The following is a 20,825-nucleotide window of genomic DNA, read 5'->3' as shown; positions in this document are numbered from 1 at the left end:
TTGTATTCTGAGAGCTTATTTGAATAAAAATAAAAATATTTTTTTTAATAATTTTATAAATTATATTGTTTCAGATTATATTCAGTGATTGCGAATGATAAAAACCACAAAAAATAATTTACAGAGAAATGTGCGGGAGGTTTTCTGCTTAAGGTAACGGAGTTTCGGCACTCGGGTATAACATTGTGAACAATGATAGAGAAATTTGTGACTATTTGCTATGAAACTAAAACAAGAAAGGATGTCATTTAAAAAAAAAAAATGGATATATTAATTCGAAAAAAAGAAGGATCGAAAAAAAAAAAAATAATGCAAAAAGTTCACGACAATGCACTACATGTATGCCGATACTGAATGAATTGACGCTTTGACGGGTGTCGATTAACTCTATGTCGATTTGACATTCAACCGTGCAAGGAACGACAACTCGGAATCGAAATAGCAAACTGTCTCTCAACTTCGTCTTACTGTCTCTCAACTTCGTCTTTGTTTAAAACTGTTGTAATTTAATTTGCAAGGCCGACAATTGGATTTAAAGTGCATATAGATAATGATGTTCGCTGGAATTACTGATGCAAAGCCTTTCGATTCAGTATAGTAAGTAGACAATCATGTTTTCGGTAAGAAGATTGTTGAGATCGGCCCAATGTTTACAAACTAACCATCCATCATTTAGACATGTGCACGTGGATTTAAAGAAAACTTTGCAGTCATCTTTAGAAAATTACACGGATTTAAAACTATTTCCTCAGCGAATTTCGAATTGTGGTTTTGGAAGAAGTTTTACCAACACATTTGTAGATTATGGAGACTATGTGGGTCCAAATGAAAATGCTCTATTTCATGTGCAATTTTCTAGTGTTTTCAAAAGAGGATTTGACTGTTTGCAGCAATATCTGAAAAATGATGTTGGTCTCTTTGACAACTTTCACTTGGACGGTGTTTCTAATGATGATAGAGACCATTTCCATGCATTAACTGCTCTGAGAATTTTTCTGGAAAAGCTTGGTAAAACTTGTGAAAATTAATTGAACTCAGGATTACAACCTGTGTATGTACTGGTAAACGACCAATTCTCGCCAAGGACCATTTCTTGCCAGCGCATTGTTATATAAATTTATTGACACGCAAAATAATACACGAAAAATGATGTAATAATGCACTGGCCAGAAATGATACTTGGCAAGAAATGGTCGCATGCCAGTATACTGTTTTAATGTTATTGTGGGTTCAAACGCCGGCGCCAGACAACCCAGTTGGTTGAGCACCAGACTAGAGATGAAGGTGGCCTTAGTTCAAATCCCAGTTTAGTTTGTTGTTGTTTCTCACATCCTGTTTCTATTTGATGCCATGCCAAACTCTGTAGCTGATGGGTTACTAGTAACTCCTGCCAGGTGTGTTGATCATCGAGGGCGATGATCGTTAAAAGGGGGAAGAGGGGGTGAGAGGAATGTGATGGTCAGACTGGGTTGAAAACCGGCTCCAGATACAATATTTAGCTCAAAGCATATTTTCAGTAAATTAATAAGAAGAAGAGGGGATATGTGGGGGTCCAGACCACAGGGGCCAAGCCCGTTTTAACATTAATTTCAATGTAACCATAAATTTATTTATGGTTACATTGAAATTAATGTTAAAACGGGCTTGGCCCCTGCGGTCCAGACCCAGGAATTTAATAAAATTTAATAATATTTAATAATAGTTCAAATTTACATTGTGGGAGGATGGGGGTCCAGAATTTCCAAATCCACACATTGCATTTTTATTTAAGCATCCCTATTTATTCATTGTCTGATAAAGTATTCATACCATACAAAATTATACACATATAGACTAGGATATGTCTCTGAGTTTTGTTAATTTTTTTATTTTTTTATTTTTTTGCTCAGTGAATTTGGGGCATTTTAAGTTGGTATGTGCCCCTATCACTCTGCTATATACCATATTTAAAAAATAAAAATTCTTAACATTGTTAAAATTTTAAAGTCAGTATCAATAGACGTAGAGTCAATGAAACAAGGTGGAAGTGATGAAGCACTACTATAGTTAAAATATTTTTGCTGCATATTTGGACGATGTTTAATAAAAATCAACCTATCTGTGAGAGAAAGCAATTAAAATCAATGAAAGGGAAAATTCTCAAGATATCTTCATTGACACATTATCATTTTTCACTTGAAAGAATTCACAGAAACGAATACAGATTTCATACAGGGGAATGTTTACATCTTTTCTCTATTCAGAAGTATTTCGGAATACGTCGCACAATTTTTTAACATTATCATCTGGGTCCCTTCATAAAAAATCCTGTTGACTTTTAATTTTTAGATGTGTATTGAAACCTAACAAGCTAGAGGGGGTGTTTCAAAGGGGAAATCTTTGGATTTTTTATTCTCTTGAATGAACACCATTTGAACCCAGAGGTATTTATAAATATAGAACAATTAAAGAAAATGTTTGGCTTAAATATCGTGGGACAGACTACTCTATGGATTTTTTCAAAAACTGAGAATACTAATTGACATTATGAAAATTAGCCTAGCTAGTCTAGACACAAAGAATAGAAAAAGCAAATTTTTTAATATCACTGCATACAATTAAAATATGAAATATATGTGAAAACAATGTATAGTTATATGTACATTGTCAATTCATATTAGAAAACATAATGAAGTAGTGCATTTTTGTTCAGAACAGCACTTTGTTGTATCACATAAATTTTGTAACAAAAATTGCTTAAATCAGCAAGAGTTATCTTTCTTTGCCTAAAAATACTGATTCAATGATATACAATCAGTAAATGATACTTTGTCATAGTTCCTAAATTTCCTAAGGAAAGAATGATTTTTGTTTTAAATTGGGCTGGATGAAATAATTGTAAAATGGATACATATGTCTTAAAAAATGCTATACTGATAAATGTAAACCAGAATTTCTAATCAGGTTGTTTCAGATGTTAGAGATGAGGAGTAGCATATCAGAACAGCAGATTTGTCTTGACCAAACTAAAATGATTTATTTATTATATATGTAATATGTTTTATTTTTTTCCATATCTGCTCTCTCATAATAGAAAACCCTTATTCCATTTTACACATTTAAAATAGGTTATTATTTATTTAAAATTATGAAAACTACATGTAAGCCTACAGTTTGCAATAGTCTCAGTCATGTTTTTTTTTCCTCCAGTAACAATTACAGTACATTTACCCCTGTGAACTAACTACAAAGAGAGAAATGAAAATTTTCCATCCAATAATTCTGAGGCCTAAAACATCAAACATGTATTGTTCATATACTGTACTGTATGAGTACATTGAAAGAAGTTACATTTGAAAAAAAAAATCCCAATCCATGTGGAGGGAGGCAGTTCTTACCTCATTTTTCAAAATTTGAACTATGTGTCTAATTTTCCTGTAATTCTAAAAGTTTTATATAATTGTTTATGCCCTGCCAAAAGTGGGGGATCAGTTCGTTAAGAAGTCATTTTTCTGTATCTGAATTTAAATGTCGCTTTCCAAAACAAATTGGGACCAAGCACCGCCCCCTTGATGCTACATGTCCGTAATAATAGTGAATGAAGAGAAACATAAAGAGATTATAATTTCGTATTGAAGTTATCTCTCTTATCACAGGATCATTCAACCTTAAGAAAGACCTAATTAAAATGTGCAAGTTACAGAGGATACCTCCCTTTAACCATGTAAAATAACAACTCTGTTTTAAAAATATGTATTTGCCGGATATTATAACAGTCCTGACCCATATACTTAGATGTGTTGTGTGAGTCTGGATTTTAATTCTTTTGAACAAATTTTTGCAAGATAGATGACAGTAAAACATGATTATGAAAAAAACTGTTTTAGTTGCGCCCCTTGAAAATATGTTTTATTTATGTTCAGTTTTATTTTAACTGGCCTTTATCTTCAGACATCAGATATTTTGTGATCACTGTTTTTCTTATAAATATATTCTGTTTACTTCCAGCATTCCATGAAAGTAGCTTAAAAAGCTCACAGAGAAATGCATTTGATGGTAAAAAGGAAGGAGAAATAGCAGCACTGTTGAGTAACCATCTGTTGTCATGCTTAGTGTATGGGAATAAATACCTCATCAGCAATACCTACCAAAAGCAACCATCACAATGTCCATGTCTAAATCCAATCCAGTGTATGGAACATATTCCATATGGAGAGACAGGTTTAGGTAGGTTAAGTTTGTAACATTTGAATAATATTATGTGAGATAACCTTAAGATTAATAGGTACATGGGTGATCTCAAAACGTTTTAACCATCAATGAAGCTAATAAGGGCCAGAGCCTGTATCCAGTTTCTGTGCAGCATAGCAGGTGAGGGTCATCGACCCAGATATTGCCACCTCTTTGAATGTGACGACAGTCCATCATTGCTCTATTTCCGGCAGGAGATTTAAGACGGCTCAATGGTTGTGGCCATTTGTAGGCTATTTTAATCTCCTTAAGTTGAAGAGCTCTGTATAAGAATATAGGAAAATCAAAGTACTGATAGTACTGAAAAGGAGAATGATTAGATTTTAAAGCTCAAATATTGGGAATTGTTCTTTAATTACAAAATGTTATTTTATGGTCAAAAAATGACATATGTCAAAGTTTAAGGCAGATCTGATGGTTAAATTTGTTAAAGTCTCCATAATGCTGGATGGACTGAGGCTATTCAGAGTGTCAAGTATATGGACACAACATACAGCATCAAGTGTCCTCAAAGGAATTAATCAAGCAACCATTTGGTTACTGGCCAAAATGTCATGACTATTGAGGAAGATTAGGTGATTTCAAATTGTCAGTTGTTGCTTAAATGTCACCAAGATTCATTTGAGTGATCAATTAATTTCTTGTTTTTGTCATATCAATCTTACAGTACTGGATATATTAAGCTTAAATTTAATCCCCTCTTTTAGCTCACCTGAGCTGAAAGCTTAAGTGAGATATTCTGATCCTATTTTTTCTGTCGTCCCTTCGTCCCTCCGTCTGTCCGTCTGTCTGTAAACTTTTCACATTTTCAACATCTTCTCCAGAATCACTGGGCCAATTTCGACCAAACTTGTCACAATGCACTCTCAGGCAAAGGAGATTCATCAAAGTTGTGAAAAATAAGGACCACACCATTTTACAAGGGGAGGAAAATAGCAATTATTTTGAGAAATCTTTAAAAATCTTCCTCTCAAGAACCATTTGGCCAGGAAAGCTGAATCTTGTGTGGAAGCATCCTCAGATATTGTAGATCCAAAGTTGTGAAAATCATGACCCCCTGGGGTAAGGTGGGGCCACAAAGGTAGGGGGGGATAAAATTTTACATAGGAATATATAAAGTAAATCTTTAAAAATATTGTTCTCATTAACCATTTTGCCAGAAAAGCTGAAACTGGTATGGAAGCATCCTCAGGTAGCGTAGATTCAAAGTTGTGAAAATCATGACCCCTGGGGGTAGGGTGGGGCCACAATGGGGGGTGGTCGAATTTTTACATAGGAATATATAGAGTAAATCCTTGAAAATCTTTTTCTTAGAAACCAATCAGCCAGGAAAGCTGAAACGTGTGTGGAGACACCCTCAGGTACATGAAGTGTAGATTCAAAGTTATGAAAATTATGACTCCTAGGGGTAGGGCAGGCCAACAATTGGGGGTCAAATTTTACAATGGAATGTATAGAAGAAATCCTTAAAAATCTTTTTCTCAGAAACAAATTAGCCAGGAAAGCTGAAACTTATGTGGAGACAACCTTAAGTAGTGTAGATTTAAAGTTGTTAAAAATCGTGGCTCTCGGGGGTAGTGTGGGGCCACAATGGGTGGGGGGTTGGTTGGAATTTTTACATAGGAAGATATAGAGTAAATCTTTAAAAATCTTCTCAGAAACTAATCAACCAGGAAAGCTGAACCTTATGTGAAAGCATCCTCAGGTAGTGTAGATTCAAAGTTGTGAAAGTGGGGCCACAATTGGGGGTCAAATTTTACATAGGAATATATAGAGTAAATCTTTAAAAATCTTCTTCTTCCTCTTCCTTTTCTTCCTTAAAAATCTTTTTGTCAGAAACCAATCAGCCAGGAAAGCTGAACCTTGTGTGGAAGCATCCACAGGTAGTGTAGATGCAAAGTTGTGAAAATCATGACTCCAAGGGGTAGGATCTTCTAAAAAACATTTGCTTAGAAAAGCTGTAACTTAAGTGAAAGCAACTTCAGATAGTTTGGATTCTAATTCGCTAAAATCAAAAGTTTTAGGAGTAGGGTGGGGCCACATTGGGGATTTAGTTGTACAAAGTAAAACCTTTTAATCATTCACAAAAACTGAAATGTTATCATGTATGGTTTTACTTATATGCAAGCATTTTGACATATTGCTGGTTCTTTAAAATTGTTTAGACTTTAGCCCCTGGACGATTCTTGGGCCTCACAAGGGGTTCAGAGTGTGATGTAGGTTTATCTCTCGTTTATAAACAATTGTTTAGGATCTTTTTGAGAACTGCAATGCTCAACATGTGATATGACTATAAAATCATCTGGGACTGGATCATATACACAAGAATATCCGGGGGGGGGGGGGGGGGGTTCTTTTATTTATACATGATCTACATGTAATATACCACATTGTCCACATATTTTTGAGCGATGTGGCCCATGGGCCTCTTGTTTATACATTTTGTTAGCAGGGACACCCCCTGCCATTTATGAAAAAAAATTCATTGTTGGAAGTTTTCAATTAGGTTTATTTTTGTTATTCTTAACTAATGAATTGGAAACAAGGCAAGTCGACAGTCCTATGAGTTTTAATAAGATTCAGTCATGACCAATTAGCTGGTTTCTATGTTCATTTTACTGATCAAAGCCTCCAAATTCCTTACATGAAATTCTGTAAAATTTGTTGAACCATTTTGCTCAGCCACTAGGACTTTCTAGTTTGGCATCTATTATGTCTCACAGCCCCCTTCCCACCCCTTTAATCATTTTTTTCCTTGAATTTATGATCTTCATAAATGCATGTACTGTGATGTACAAACAATATTCATGATGAAATGCATGTAAACAAAGGAAACATAAATGTTATCTTTAAAGGGGCATGGTCATGATTTTGGTTAAAAATAATTTTTCCGATTTTAATGTTTACATTGTTTCAGTAAAATTTTAAATAGGCAACCGAAATTTTGGCATCATTTTTGAGTTTTAAGCGAGTTACAGAGCTTACAATTTTTTGTTATGTAAACAAAGCTTTTGTTTATATTTTGAAGTGGAAATTCCATTTTTAGACTTCAAGTGAATGTGTTAAATTCTAGAAACTGTTTACATATGCTTAAAATGAACAAAAAGATAGGCAAATTAGATTGAAAAGGATTTTTTTACTAGTATATTGACCCAAAGTAAAAAAATACAGGGTACAAGCCTTGTTTATATGACAAAGAGTTGGGACCTATGTATCTTGCTCACATCTCTACGACTGACTCAAATTTTACTTGATCATTAGAATTACATTCCGAAAGCATTGTAAATGATAAAAATAGTAAAACTGAATTTGACCAAAATTGTGACCATGCCCCTTTAAGCTTTAGGCTACAGATTGCCAGATTCAGTATTTGAAAGCATCAATATCATAGCCCTAAAAGTGTTTTTTTTCCTACATAAGGCCACAGTTTCATGTTTCAAAATGATGATATTCATTTTTAATTCATTCAATTGTAGGACATGAGGAGCTATGGTATGGACACCCAGGCATAGTTTTGATCCCAGAGGACCCACCAGACTACATACCCATTATGGTTTATGAAGAATTCCCAAATAATGATGATGATGATGGTGTTGGTCAAGAAAGAAACATTAGGGGAAACAAAGAAAACTCAACAGAAAAGTGTGACTTTGAATCTGAAGACATGCATTTTGACAAGTGTGCTGAACAGATCTTTAGCCAAGCCATTACCTTTTCATTTCATCGAGGGAATGCTATGAATGATAGTTGTATCCAACCTGTGTCAACTTTAATTCCATCTTTGGTACTGACTCCTTCTAAGTATTACATAGTGATGTACGATTACATGAATGACATTTTACTTAGCAGTAGTCACCAGTGTTGTTCATGGTGGGATGACAGCGATATGAAGTTCAATATGTCAGCTGTTCTTCAGATGTGGATGGTGATAAATTATGTAGATTTTGTTCCTGTTTTAAGCCAAAAAGCAGAACATGTTTTAGCTGGTAGTGGTAATTTTCACAACATATTAAGAAGCAAGCATTTGTTTCAAAAGACTAAACATATTTCTCGCAAATTAATATTCATTTCTCAGAAATGTACAAAACTCATCAATAAGGGAGTTAGTGTTGATCTAGATGAGGAAGTACAATGTATATAAAGTTCCCTAGTATAACTACTTGACACTTTTAAGGCATACATTTGTATATTATACATGTATAATGTTCACTTGTGTGCACAAATTTAAAAGATAGAAAATACTGGCAATGTTTTTTATGTTTTCTGTTTTCAGCTCACTTATTTCAAAAGCATTATCATGTTTTAATGTTTTCATGAATTTTATTTGTGCCAGCTTCAGCCAAACTTAGCACCAAGAATTCATAGAAATACTGCTGGCTTCTCAAGCTTATAAAGCTATAAATAATATGTTGATAATATAACAATACCCATCTATCTTTTTGCAATTGTACACCAGAGCGTTTTGACATCATACATAGAAAATTAAAACTAATGATAAATGGTTGATGTTGGTTTTTGTAAGCTATGACCTGATGTGTCATAAAAAGGACCCCATTGGTGTAACATGAAATAACACCCCAAGCAACAAGTTGTGAGGTGGTGGGAAGGGGGCATAATGATTTTGACCTGTCCATCAGTCACTTAGTCCGTTCATCTGCCAGAGAACATCATCAAACTATTGAAAAAGTATGAAAGTGAAAAATAAGCATACTACTTAAAAAAATATTTTTTTTTTAAGTAGTATATATATAAATTTATAAATAAAAAAATAAAATTTATTTCCATTATGTTTGGGAAAATTTTGGCCGTTTTTGAACTGTTAAGCTCACCTGAGCAGAAGGCTTCGGTTAGGTTTTCTGATCAAGATTTGTCCGTTGTATGTCATCGTTGTTGTCTGAACTTATTCACATTTTCTTCTTCTTCACCACTGGGCAGATTTCAATCAAACTTAGCACAAAGCATTTCTGCCCGAACGGGATTTAAATATGTTCAAATGAATGACCACATTCTTTTTAAGGGGGATAATTTTGAATTATTAAAAATGTGTTGTTTATTTTTCAAAAACCTTCTTGTCAAAAACCATTTAGCCAGAAAAGCTTAAATTTGTGCAAAAGTATCTTTATTAGTGTATATTCATGCTTGTTCAAATCATGGTCCCAGGGAGTAAGGTGGGGCCACAATTGTGGGATAAAGTTTTACATAGAAATATATAGAGAAAATCTTTAAAATCTTCTTAAAAACCATTTTACCATCAAAAGCTTAATTTTTTTGGAAGCATCCCAAGCTAGTGTAATTTCATATTTGTTCAAATCATGGTCCCCAGGGGTAGGGTGAAGCCACAACGGAGGGATGAAGTTTTTCATTGGAATATATAGAGATAATTTTAAAAAATCTTCTCTAAAAACCAATTTCTAAATACCAGGAAATGTCAAAATTTTGTAGAGACATCGTCATGTTGACGTGTAGATTCAAGTGTGTTCGAATCATAATCCTAGACCTAGGGTGGAGTCACGACGGGGTTTTTTCAAATTTATGCAGATAAGAAGATAAAAACAATCTGATTTTTTAAAAAATTTTGAATGTTGTGCATGTTGTTCCATGCTGAATGGAAAAGCACTCAGGCATATAAGCTGAAACTTGTGTAGATTAAAGTTTGATCAAGCCACGATTCCCTGGAGAAAAGTGGGACCACAAAGTAGGAGTTTTTGAAATCACTACTAATGCATAGGTACAGAGAAAAATGTTCTCACTAATACAATAAAACAATAAAGGTGGCTTGGTGCTTACATGTACCATAACAGTATGTTGCTAAAAGTTAACAGATTTTTAACTATATACTGTACTTATTTGTCAACATATTTTGAATTTGAAACACTGTAATGCTGATTTGATCAGCTTTTGTTCCTCAGGTGAGCGATGTGGCTTATGGGCCTCATGTTTGAAATTTGGCCATGCATTTTGGACAAATTTACACCTTAAGTTCAGACGACACTTTCCTCAATTTTATATAATTTTTTCCATGAACTTGTTATTGATTTATTATTTCTTTGCAAAGCTTCTTGCAAAAAATTACGGTACCTGACCAGGCGTTTATACAAGATACTAGAATATGCAGTTTCCTATATAATCTTCTTAAAAATACACTTGAATTGCTGATGTAAACATTTTTAAAAAGAAATTATTATTTTTCGAGGAACGTGTCGTCTGACCTAAAGTAAATGACTTAAATTATTACAACCCCCGTGCAAACTCATTCTCTCTCATACATTAATTTACTTTCTTATTATTTATAGCTAATGTATTTTTTTATTGCATAATTAGATCAACCTTTTTAGATGTCATTGTCAGACACCCGTTGAATATTACATGTAATCAAAATCAAAATCGAAACTTTGGTAGTAACTGTGTTGTGTGACAAACTGATTAATTTAAGGAGTTTATCTTTCAAATTGGGACTGTTTTATGTTACATTATGTTTTAGCTCACCTGAGCTGAAAGCTCAAGTGAGCTTTTCTGATCACCTTTTGTCCGTCGTCCGTCTTTTGAACTTCTTCTCTAAAACCGCTTATCCAATTTCAACTAAATTTGGCACAAAGCATCCTTATGGGAGGGCGAATATAAATTGCAGAAATAAAAGTCCGATCTGTATTCAAAGCGGAGAAAACCTTGAAACTGTAGAAAAAGGGGGGTGCATTTTTAAAAATCTTCTCCTCAAGAACTACTGATTCCAATTCAACGTAGTTTAGCATAAATTATCCTTATGGGAAGGAAAATATAAATTGCAAAAATTAAGGGCTACTTCTGTTTTAAATCTGAGTTAGTATGAAAATAATAATAAAGGAAAGGCGTGTTTCAATCGGGTTCGGCATCTGGTAAAATGGGTAGGCAAGACTTGGCCTGGGCAAAACAAAAGATTGGCAGTTATTAATCTGCCAATCTCATTAAAATTTCAGGATATTTGATGGACCAGTATATTTGTATTTGCTGTAAATATTGCTGCAAAATAATGCGTATTTGGAATTGACGATTGCCGATCTGCCCCAGCTTTAATTTTGCCACGGCCCGGGTTTGCATACCCATTTTACCAAGATTCGTATTCCATACTTCTAATACGAGGTTCTTTGTTTAAAGCAGCCATGACATTATACGAAAAAGGGTCGATCTGACTATGATGAATTTGCTTGTTGTGCAACAGTTCGCGTATGAAGGGAAATTTTTGAAACATGCAAAATATATTGGTGCCGATTTTATTTAGTAAAGTGAGGCGAAATATTTTTGAATGCGTTGACAGTTTTCACACATGACGTTGGTGTTAGCTTGTTCTGATTTTCGTTTCGTTTTTATTATTTATGCTTTGTAACCTGGGAACTATATATCGTCTGTATTTCGTGATTTTTACGTATCAAATCAAATAGAAACTTCGGTAAATCAAACAGTTAACTGTTTACCTGCGCAAATTAAGCAAAATCTGATGTATCAAAAAGGTACTGAAATACAATTCATTCTATCGGTAATTCGGCATTATCTTTTGCGTAATGGTAGATTAATACAATAGGTTTTGTTGAGATGCTCGGCATTTTCTCGAGTTTATTCAGTTTAATTAAATAGAGTTTGATATCGCTGACGGAAATATGTAGGTATATACATGTATATATATGATTCATTTCGAAAAAATAAATTGTGTTCTTTATTTGTTATAGTGCATGTTTGTTGTGTTTAATTGTTTTCAATTTCCATTTACTAACCATATTTGAAAGTTAAGCTTCGAATTATAAGCAAGATACAGAGATTTGATTACAATTCTATGTTTGTACACAGATCTCAAAAACTAAAGATTAAAAAAGTAAAAAAAATTGTCAATATTTATATAGAAAATTATCAAAGTCTGTTCTTCCAGAAACCAACTTTAACAAATTATTGTATTGTAAACTTAACCTTTTTTCGTCATTATTACTCTTACTGTACATGTGATCCTTGACTGTGTTTGTGTACATTTGTATAAACTGATTTTGAACCTCAAATACCAGTGAACTGGTCTTGAGTGAATAAAAGAATTTAAAATCTTAGGCCATTCTTTTTTTTTTCTATTTTAAATGCTGAACAGGAAATACCAAGTTAAAAATCTTAAGCTGAATGTAATAAACTAATGTGAACAAAATGTGACACAAACCTAGGCGAACTGTGAGCTCTGTATCTTGCTTATAATTCTACGATTGACGCTGACTTTTTTGGTTTAATATTAGAAATTCTATATGAATAATGAGTATGTTAAATACTTGTACAAACAAAATAAAAGAATGATATTCTGTATAAACCTATTCTCTGGGGCCCCCTCTTTATACAATAGATAATGTGAAATCTACATCAATTTTGATAGTTTTGCAGACACGGGTAAAAAATATCACAGCGGAAAATTACCCTGGTTTGTACGCGAAGTAAATAACAGTCATTTAATTATAATGGAGAAGACAAATAAATTGTTTGACTGTTTTTAATTTGAGGAATTGAGCACATTGAGGTACAATTTTCTTCTTCACATCTATACATGTAGGATTTTTAAAATAAAAAAAAACAATAACTATTATATTTTTTGTAAAAAAAAAATACAATAACTAGTAAGTAGTTGATGAAAAAAATGTACCTATATGCTCTCATATATTTTGATCGCTTTACAAAGTTTGGGGGGGGGGGGGGGGGCAGAACGAAAATATAGGGAATTGGAAGTTATCAACTTAACAGTGTACTCCTACCAAATGTTTAGTTTTATATCTTGCGTAGGATTTTCTTATTCAGGTAAAAAATAGTATTTCATGAAGGTACTATGTCAAAGATTACGTGTATGCAAAGATAAGTGTAAAATTCGAATACTTTACAATATTTTTTTTTTGTTATTCTACCGATGGACCATACGGCACAATATCTTTTGAACGCCCATTGTTGCTCAGGTGAGCGATGTGGCCCCATGGGCCTCTTGTTGTTATTGATTTTGTGTCTTACACTTAAGGTTTAATTGGCAGCTACTGATCTGCACAGTATGAATTCGAAACCCACATTTCAGATTTTCAAATTTGAAAAGATGGTTGATGTGTAAAAACAAAGAAGACTTCGGAATTTCTGCTTAAATTTATATGTATACTTATATAATAATGCTTCTTTTCTTTGATGTATTTGCCATGATTGAAAATCAGTGTTCAATAAAAAACGAAAAGATAGAATATATCCTCCTTTACTTATGTAGGGGTACACTGTTTGCATATAATCTACGTAGACCCTTAGATCCGCCCAACATTTGAAAGCACTTTAAATCAATTTGGTACATCTTTTTTTCAGCTCGTCATCATGGTATTTGATTAGCAATAATATTTATACTTGATCACTTATAACTTATTCTAAATCTAGGGGGGGGGGGGGGGGGGGGGGACGATATACATCATTACCCTTACCTGTTTTAATTGTCAAATAGTCTATTTGACCCACCCCATTATGGTTACCTCATGTGAACTCGCTTCAACCTTTCACATTGATCGTCTGTACCAAATGTGTCACGTGATATGCATTTCATTAAGCGTGTTCTCCGTGCATATTTTTCTTCATTTATTTAAAACAAGTATAATAAGCTGTACTTTCAACGTCTTTCATACCAGACCACTAAATGTTTGGCGATAAAAATGTGACGTGATATGCAAATGAGTTGTGTTCCATCTATTTAATTTCTTTGTATGCATATTGTGCCATGGCAAGTCCATTTTGGTTTAATTTATATGAAGATAAAGGATACTGTAACTAAGGTTGCCAACTATAATGAATTTTATGGGTCTAAAAATCGTGGATAATGCGTCAATCATTAAAAAAAGGATCAGTCCAAACTATTGTCACCAAGTTCTTTTTAAAACGTGTTACAATTTATGGTCAAATGAATTACAAATCAAATATTTATAAACGGTTTAGAATGTTTTAAGTGTAATTCAAAATTACTGTAACATTTGTTATTGACTGATTATATTTAAATATAAATGTACATGTAACTGATTTAGCCCTTAAATTTTATTGCCGCAGCATAGAGCGAGATGTGGAACAATTTTGTTTTCATCGTTTTATTTTTGGTTGTCATCAAAGGTAAGTTTATTCTTTAAGAGAACTGGGTGTGTGTGTGTGTGTATATAGATGATATCTATATATTGTGTGATTTTATATTTGCTTAATCCAACGAGTTGAAATGGTGTATATATTCGCGAGGCTTGCTGAGTGAATATAACCATTTCAATTATTTGGATAAAGCAAATATAAAATTTGTTGATGTTCTATTTATCTCATACGATTTTATTTATATAATGAGGCTTTTGATACCTTCCCTTATATGACCGAATAGACCCCTCCACGATAACTACCGTGAAGGGATTAATCGAATTTTTGAACGATTAAAAACGATGACGCAACGTTGTGTTATGCGGTTATTGTGACCTTTCGCAATATAATTTAGAACGTCATTTCGGAGATATATATAACTGTTTCAATGTAACGTTTCATTGAAAAAAAAAATTATATAATTTTTTTTAGCTCTAAATGATTTTTCTGAGAGGTTATCCCCTCGATTAAATAGAAATACTGATTAGAAGACTTGAATATTAATCAAGTTTGTTGACATACACAAAGTAGCGAATGCCCGTTAGTTTAAATTGATTTGAAAGAGAAACAGTTGTTGATGTTTTATAAAACAAACACTAGCCCAATGATTCGAAACTGAAAATATTGAATAAGGATGCTTACTTGTGGTGAAATAAAAGACTAACGAACATCATTTCGGTAAGTTCTTGTATAAAAATACAACTGAAGCGTTCTGTTTTCATCGCGTTGTCAGGATGAACTTGTTGATAGCTAACTTGATTTGCAGTTTTTTAAATACACAGTGGCATCGGAAGCAAATTGAAAAGGGGGGGGGGGGCTAAACTAATATAAGAAAAATCTTGACAAGCTAAAAAATGGTCTTTGGTTATGGTTATAGTAACTTATAACTCTGCAAAAAAGGTGGGGGATCCCCCCCCCCCCCCCCCCCACGGTTCTGACGCCTATGTGTTCACAGTTATGTGTTAATTTTCTTTTATATTTGTTATTTAAATCTTTGATAAAATCCATTTTATATCATTTCTATTCAAGGTATTCCTTTTTTAAATCCTAGAATAAATGTCACCCATATCATCAAATAATAGAAACATTTTGTATCATTATCTTTTTTTAAGTTATATGTTCCTATTCAATATTCATCAGTCTACGACACTGTGACAAACCAAGGTATCTGTGTTTGATATGTGTTTTATACATTGTACATAGAGGCTCTCTCCTATCGTTGTCCTGTCGGCTGGGAGCAACATGGCGTTTCCTGTTACTTGTTCTCAAAGAACAGATTGAACTGGAAAGACTCATTGGTAGGATATTTGAAAAAAAACAAAACAAAACAAAAAAAACAAACATATTTTTGTAGTTCTATTAATTATCTACTTATAGCATCTCTAAATTTCTCAAAATATACAGTTGTACATTATTGAAAAAGTTTGCATTCCTTTTAGAGTATGTATATATTTTATACATTAAAAAGTTATATTCATGAATTTGGTGCTTCAATATTAAAAAGTGTAGTTGAATATCATATTTTAAAAACATAGTTGACTTGTTTTGTGTGATTTTTTTTATGTTAGTAACATTCATCATATGCAATTCTTTATCAATTCTATATTTGTTCAGGATAGCTGTGCTTCGGTTGGTGGGTGGTTGGTAACCATTGAGTCAAAGTCAGAAAATATGTTCATAAAGTCAAGATTATATCATGAGTTTGGTAAGTAAAGATATCTTCTATTTCTGCAGAACATTGATTTTTACTTTTATATATACAGACTCGGTCCAAAAATCTGCCTTATCTAGTCCTGTCCTCTTATAAGTATAAGCATTCATCGTTTAGCTCATTAAAAGTCGACTTTCACTTCAATTGGTATACAATTGGTACATGTATAGAACGGTTAAACGTCAATTACTGTATATAGGGTTATTTTCACCCCATGTTATTTTCGCCCTTTAATAATTGCAAACGGTATAGTCCCGTCTTGAATTCGTCCAGACGCAGTTGTGTTAACAAAAATATTATTTGCAGTATAGAATTCGTCTAGTCTTAAATTCGCCCTCTAACAACGAGGGCAAATGGGGCGAAATAAAATGGTGGCGAATATTTTCCTGCATACAGTACTGATGTATATTTCGTACTTTTTATTATAAAACTTTGATAATTTACTTTTGATCGAACAAAAGCTGATAAACATTAGTTTTAGAGGTACATAGTAATGTGTACATTAACAGTATTGATAACTTAAGTACTAAAACTCACCATTTATGAATAATTTACCGGTATATATATATATAAACATCTACATATATATATAAGAAGCACTAGCAAACCAACAACACTCGTTATCTAAAGTGTCGGATCAAAAGATACAAGGTTATAAGATGAGATATAAAAAAGCACTAAAAATAACCAACGACACGAACAATAAAGTAAAATATTGTCAAATTTTCGGGACAACCCGTCCCTTCTTCAGGACAACAAAATAAAAACTACATAAGAAAGAAGAAAAACATTAACAGCAACCCCCAATTAGCAAGTTAATTAACAGCAACCCCCAATTAGCAAGTTAATTCGTTCGCATTATCTTTCAGCACTTCTTCACAGACCGTCCGCTGCGTCGGACGGGATTTTTCTTTCTCGGGCTCGAATTCTTAAATATAAAGATGTAGCTGCCACGTGTTGATCCGGTGTTTAAACATTATCTAGTTTTTATATATTATTTAGTTTAGTTTAGTGCTAGTTTTGTAGATGTTTTTCTTCTTTCTTATGTAGTTTTTATTTTGTTGTCCTGAAGAAGGGACGGGTTGTCCCGAATATTTGACAATATTTTACTTTATTGTTCGTGTCGTTGGTTATTTTTAGTGCTTTTATATATATATATATATATATATATATATATATATATATATATATATATATATATATATATATATATATATATATGGGAGTATAAACAAATTAAATGTTTCTTACCGAGTTCTCATTCGGTCACTGAAAGATGCAATCATTGAAGAAAAATACATAATCAACCAACGCCTCCTCTGTTTTTTTTATAATGCTCGCTGCTGTAATTTTATCATGAAACGCCAAAAAGTATTTCATTATGTAAATCATTACTTCATAGTTACTTGGTTCTAAACATATTAGACAAAGAATCGAGGTCATTTGCATTTAAAGGTAAAATATCATATAAAAGGAATATTGTCCATACCGTTTCATTTAAGTTTTCTTTTTAAATGAGACTTAAAGTGTTACATGTATATCGACAAAGCAAGTGTCGCACAATAAAAATTCGAGGGTATTTATTTAAATTTTCAGCAAGCCTTTATTTTTGGCTGGGTGCTACCGACCAATTTCGTTCTGACAAGAAATGGTACTGGGTTCAAACGGAACAAAACATTAAAACTGGATACAGTGATTGGTATCGTACAGAACCCGACAATCCGGGTACTTATATATTTTACGTTTTTCTAACTCGTTCATACAATCCAGGTACTAATACTTTTGTTTCATGTATTTTTACTTTACTTCGCTGGATAATCCGGGTACTTATATAACAGGTTTACGTGTTTTCTTTAGCTGTTTGCATGCTTATGATTAAATTTGTTAGTTTCTTTGTATAAAGTTCTATATTTGTGAATGTTTGATTAACAAAAAAAAGTTATTAAAAATACTGATACATACATGTATTTATACATGTATATATGCATCCTGTATACACTGACAGGAAAACAGAATTGTCTTGCGATGAGGAAGGATTTCCATTACCAATGGTCTAATGATTACTGCAATCAAACGTTTGGCTACATCTGTGAACGACGTATGTATTAATTTTTTTTTACCATTTTTTTTTAAATTTCAGTTCTTAAACGCTTCAAGTCGTTTCATAGGATTGAACTTTGCCATTAACTTTATATAAAAGTGGTTGGAAAATAATCCAAAGGTGATTAAATGTTAAAGCTCTGCCAGTTGGTCACCTGTCTTGATTGTTAAGTTTATATTTAACATACGTTTAGTTTAGTTTCTAGTTAATTATTTATTTGTCTGAATAAAGAGGTATATCTGTCGGTGAATTATACAAAAATTACAATAAACTATATCTTTGATTGGCTTATGTGGATTTTTTTTCTAGGAAATAAATGAAAGATTTATTTGCGGTACATATGTATTTTTTTCACATAAGTTTATTATCAACAACTTCTCAATTCATTGATAAGAGATCAAAAGTAACTATTATATAAATGTGATAATTTATTCACTTTTAAATATTAAATATCCATATATATATATTTTAGCATTGCTTCTTTTGACATCAGCGCAGCTTTAAATGAAGTGGACTCGGATATGTGACAGTTGACATTTACATGTATGAATATCTGAACAACATAAACTAATGTAAATTTTTTTTTGTGTTTTCTACATTTTAAATGTATTTTGGATCTGTTTTCCACCTAATGGATGTGTAGTTTTATACCCGCTATCACCAAACAAAAAATTAAAAATTATCAAAAAATCATTTTATCAAAAGTAATAAAAAATGATTATGATTTCTACTTTTTTAACGTATTTTGGATCTGTTTTCCAACTGGATGTGTATTTTAACCCCCCCCTCCTTATTTCCACAAAACAAAGAATTAAAACATAAAAAAGAAATTATTTTATATAAAAAGCATTGTCATGTGGTCACAGGTTAGTGAGTCTCATCTGACAGGAGTTCACCAGATATTTGATATACGAAATTCAAAAGGGTCTTTCAGGAATTGAGGGTAACCTGTTTAAAAAGACAGTACAGCTGAAAACACATGTGTGAGTAACTTTACAGATATACCTATTGTATTATTAGGAAATAAGGAATAACGTTGATTGTAACAGTTGAAATATATAAAAATCCCTTTCACGTACCTAATTAATGTAATTATGAGCTTCCGGAAATTAAAAAGTCGTACAAACCGGAATAATCATTATTGTTTATTTGTACCATGTGTATTTTGATTGACAGTAGTTGATACGTGCTGAAAACTACAAGATCTTCGCCCGACTACGATCTTAATGGATTACGAGGTAAAAAGGTTAAGAAAAAAAAATCCAAACAAGAAACCCTCCATTACTTACTGCAGAGTGATTAAGGTCTCCTAACCCATTAGATACTCACCAAAAGGGCTTGAAGGTGTAGCTTATTAAGGGGCTACTAATGTATGTATCAACCTGATATTTAAAAAAGAAAAAACTAAAGTCTAAAGCACTAAATGATTGCTTTATATTAAAAAATGCTTCTGAACACTCTAAATCCTAAATTTATTTGTTTCAACTATTCATTCGCATATTTATTCAATAAGTCTCTATGTAAAATGTATTGAAGTGAATTGTAGTTACTTCGTGAGACTGAAATTGGCAACAATTCAAATATTGTAACACTGTTATTTTTCGATTGAGTATACCATGGGGATTTATTTGGTAAACTCATGCTAATGTAGGTGTACCTGCCATGCATGTTAATGACCAAAAAAAAGTTGATGTTGATACAGCAATATTTACTTTCAGGTGAAAACAATATGTTTGTAGCAGTTTTCACAAAGAAGAAGTTCAGATTCGACCAGTGGACAACTATAATTCAACATCCTCACGAGAAACCATCGACCTGTTCTCCAATAGACATTACGACTTTCGTTCCTAAAAAGATTTCGTTGAAAACAGCTGCGAAGTCGGCGTGGAAAAAATAAAAAGGGAAATATCACAGAGTATGTTGTAACAGTCAGAAATTGTGCGGATCAGGACGAGCTTTCAACATACTTTAATTGTCTTCTAATCGTCGACACTTCTTATACAAGAGGCGAAAAGGGCGTGTACTATGCCGTTTTGAATTATCCTGCGATGAAGGCAGATAACACCACATTAGAGAGATTCGGTTTCTTCATGTTTGTGACAGAGCCCGATGAATCAGCTATAGCTGCAAGTCACTATTGGTATTTTCATATCTAAATATCAGATAGTTCCCTGTTTGTTTTAGTGAAATGAACATTTTAAAATAAACATTTACACCTATATTTTTCTATCTAAGTACATGACTGTTCTTTGATCGGTGAAAAGGAAATATTTTATTTCAATATAATTCTTAACACTATTTTGATACCTTAAGGTATGATCTATCTTTGTTTGGTAAAAATGAGCCTTTTCTCAAAATAACAATAACAAAAGAATAAATCTTAACCACCATAAACACAGTTTGCCATTATTTGAGAAATGTATTTCGACACTTCTAAACATATACACAAAATTAGTTCAATAATGAAAGCATTGAAGTTACACGATTATGAATAAATAGAGTAATATAAAAAAAAATTGTATCTTATAGTTTTCCCGCGTTTCATAGAATAGCGGGAATTGTTGTATAATAATAACGTGTTTGAATAGATTAGTGTGGGTATAGAGGGTAGGGCCTTAGGAAGGCCAGTATAAAAGGGTCAGTGTTCATAGTAATGGT

General features: G+C 32.6%; 1 protein-coding gene and 1 long non-coding RNA gene across 2 annotated transcripts; both read left to right on the top strand.

Annotated features, from left to right (window-relative positions):
• The first annotated feature begins 445 nt into the window (after positions 1-445).
• On the top strand, positions 446-12,383 carry LOC128174931 (uncharacterized). Its single transcript, XM_052840354.1, has 3 exons — positions 446-1,008; positions 3,988-4,206; positions 7,707-12,383. Exons 1-3 carry the CDS (start codon positions 612-614, stop codon positions 8,369-8,371), a joined length of 1,281 nt encoding a protein of 426 aa, XP_052696314.1. The 5' UTR covers positions 446-611; the 3' UTR covers positions 8,372-12,383.
• A 3,173-nt stretch (positions 12,384-15,556) lies between these two features.
• Positions 15,557-18,161, top strand: LOC128174947 (uncharacterized). Its single transcript, XR_008242597.1, has 4 exons — positions 15,557-15,653; positions 15,970-16,060; positions 17,663-17,791; positions 18,072-18,161. It is a non-coding gene; the product is annotated as an uncharacterized LOC128174947 (long non-coding RNA).
• Positions 18,162-20,825: the final 2,664 nt, after the last annotated feature.

Source organism: Crassostrea angulata, chromosome 2, assembly GCF_025612915.1.
Source record: "Crassostrea angulata isolate pt1a10 chromosome 2, ASM2561291v2, whole genome shotgun sequence".
In the NCBI taxonomy this organism is placed as follows: domain Eukaryota; kingdom Metazoa; phylum Mollusca; class Bivalvia; order Ostreida; family Ostreidae; genus Magallana; species Magallana angulata.
This window is presented reverse-complemented; position numbering and strand designations above follow the sequence as displayed.